The sequence below is a fragment of the Cricetulus griseus genome, unplaced genomic scaffold (genome assembly GCF_003668045.3).
Source record: "Cricetulus griseus strain 17A/GY unplaced genomic scaffold, alternate assembly CriGri-PICRH-1.0 unplaced_scaffold_183, whole genome shotgun sequence".
NCBI lineage: Eukaryota > Metazoa > Chordata > Mammalia > Rodentia > Cricetidae > Cricetulus > Cricetulus griseus.
In genome coordinates this window covers 8,138-10,669 of record NW_023276901.1, presented here as the reverse complement: position 1 = coordinate 10,669, position 2,532 = coordinate 8,138, and the positions used below count along the sequence as shown (strand labels likewise).

The following is a 2,532-nucleotide window of genomic DNA, read 5'->3' as shown; positions in this document are numbered from 1 at the left end:
CCCAGATGTGGAGAATTGAGTTGAAATGAACATGAAAACGAGTCTTTATAGAAAAAGGGATAATAGGAGATGATTTGAAAATGATATAATTTAATAACATTTCCCCAACATTAACTTCATTATTCGATTCCCCAACATTAACATCATGATCTGATTCCTCCAGAAAATTAACAAAGAACACAGGACCTGACAAATACAGGCTCCACGACAGAGCTTGCTATAAAGCAGGAAGACATGCAAATGAGCCCTGTCTCTGCTCATGAAAAGCAGCCCAGTCCTGACCTTACAGCTCAGAGAGAGGAGCTCAGCTGTGGATCCCAAGACTTCACTCAGGGATCAGCATGGAGTTGGGGCTGAGCTGGATTTTCCTTGTTGCTCTTTTAAAAGGTAATTTATGGAGAGCAGTAGATGCTGACTGTGTGAGTGGACATTAATCTGAGGGACAATAGACATGTGTGATGATTTCTTGATCAGGATTTTTTGTGTGTTTTCTGGTGTTCAGTGTGAGGTGCAGCTGGTGGAGTCTGGGGGTGGCCTGGTGAAGCCTGGAGGATCCCTGAAACTCTCCTGTGCAGCATCTGGATTCACCTTCAGTGACCGCTTGATGAACTGGGTCCGCCAGGCTCCCGGCAAGGGGCTGGAGTGGGTTGGAGAAATTAATAAAGATAGCAGTACCACAAACTATGCACCATCCGTGAAGGGCCGGTTCACCATCTTCAGAGACAATGCCAAGAACACTCTGTACCTGCAAATGAACAGTGTGAAGTCTGAGGACACAGCCACTTATTACTGTGCTAGAGACACAGTGAGTGATCTCAGTGTGAAGCCAGACATAAACCTCACTGTGAGGCCGCTCACGGCCACCAGGAGGCACACAGCACACACAGAACACATGTTCATCCCACAGACTATCAAGGCATAACTGAGCAATCTTCTCAGCAGCTTAGGCTCCTTTCATCTTTATAGTTCCCAAGAAAGTCTCACTAAATATTTGTGCTGTGGGTCACTGTTGTCCTCAATACATCTCCTGTGTTTCTGCTGTTATTTAAGAAACATGGATGTTCCTGTGTCTTTTTTTTTCTCAGATTCAAGCAGATCCTCAGTCAGATTTCTTTATTAGAGTAGCATTTATATTTAAGGGGAAATCAAGGGTAAGAAGGGCCCCATTGCAGGTGCACAAATGCTCCCAAGGCTCAAACATCCCCTCCCCTCCTCCTGACAATGGGTGCACATCAGGTTCAGACATGATCCAGCTGTGCTTTTAGCTAATTCAGTTTATTCCACCATGAATTTCATCTCTGCTCATCATGGATTTTGTATAAACTTGTCCTTCAGGAAAGTTAGTTCAGTGTCTGTGTGGAGATGGCATTTCAAGGATGGTTTATTGTCTTCTAATTGACCTGAATATGGGGTCACACCACCAGGAAGGTATTGAACATCTGCATCTGATCACATGATAATGTTCATGAGAAGTGAGATCTACATACCTAGAAAATCTCTCACACACAATTGAGCATTTCATGTAAATCTAACAGAGATCACTTTGGGTCTGGGGGTGTCACATTGGCATTGACAGAGCCAGATCATTTCTCTAAGAGGCACAGAAATTCCAGGTTTGTCCTCTGAGAAGTTCCTCTCACTGTGCAAAAAACTGAGAAAGTTTGTCTCAGTAACTGTTCTGTAGCTGAGATAAAACAGCAAGGCCAACTGTGATGAAGGAAACATGTCAGGAAAGAAAGAACTTAGTTGAGACTATGATTTCCAATAATTGAGTCCATGATTCACAAACTAAAGGCTGAGTGCCTGGAGCAGACATTGATGTCTCAAGGTTTGATCCACAAGCAGGCAGCAGTGAGGCATACTGACAATGCCATGAACGTGAAGAACCTCTAAGGCTTCCTCCACTGACTCAATTTCTCCAAGTAAGAGGAGGCATAGCCTGTAAAATATCCCTGAAGTTCTCATAGAATCACAGACAAGGAAGCACCTTATCTATTTCTTGGGAGCCGTTATGTCCTACAGTTGACAGCTGCGTCTCCATTGCTAGGGAAAAATTGTATCTCAAATAATCACAGCCCAAGGATCAGGAATAAATAAACAAGACACAAATATGAGATTTGCAGGAATGAAGAAATGGATACACATCCAATCAGCCAAGTCAAGATCTACAGTTATTATTGTATTGATATTTTTGAGACACAGCTTCTCATTGAAACCAGTATTAATAGGGATATCTCCAAGAGCCAATAGTTAAAATCTGAACCACCTGCTATGTCTCATTTTGCAAAGACATGGGAACGAACCTTCAGTGTAAACACAGACACAATCCTTCCTGTGCTCAAGACCAGTAGAGACAATGAAGTACTACTGAGGTACTGGGAACTAGCAGACATCCTTTGGAGTATAGGGGGTTGGGGACTGTCCCATGTGGTTTCTCACAAACAGGCTTACAGCTGTTTAGATGTTGGAATAAGTGACTTCCCCTTCCTGCTCTAACAATACTTTAGAGGCCCCCTGCAATGTCACATTCTA

The 2,532-nt window shown here is 43.2% G+C and overlaps 1 gene segment (V, D, J or C); it reads left to right on the top strand.

Annotated features, from left to right (window-relative positions):
• Positions 1-338: 338 nt before the first annotated feature.
• Positions 339-922, top strand: LOC100751117. The segment is given in 2 exon segments: positions 339-386; positions 494-922. Coding segments are annotated over 2 exon segments (474 nt in total).
• The last annotated feature ends 1,610 nt before the right edge of the window (positions 923-2,532 follow it).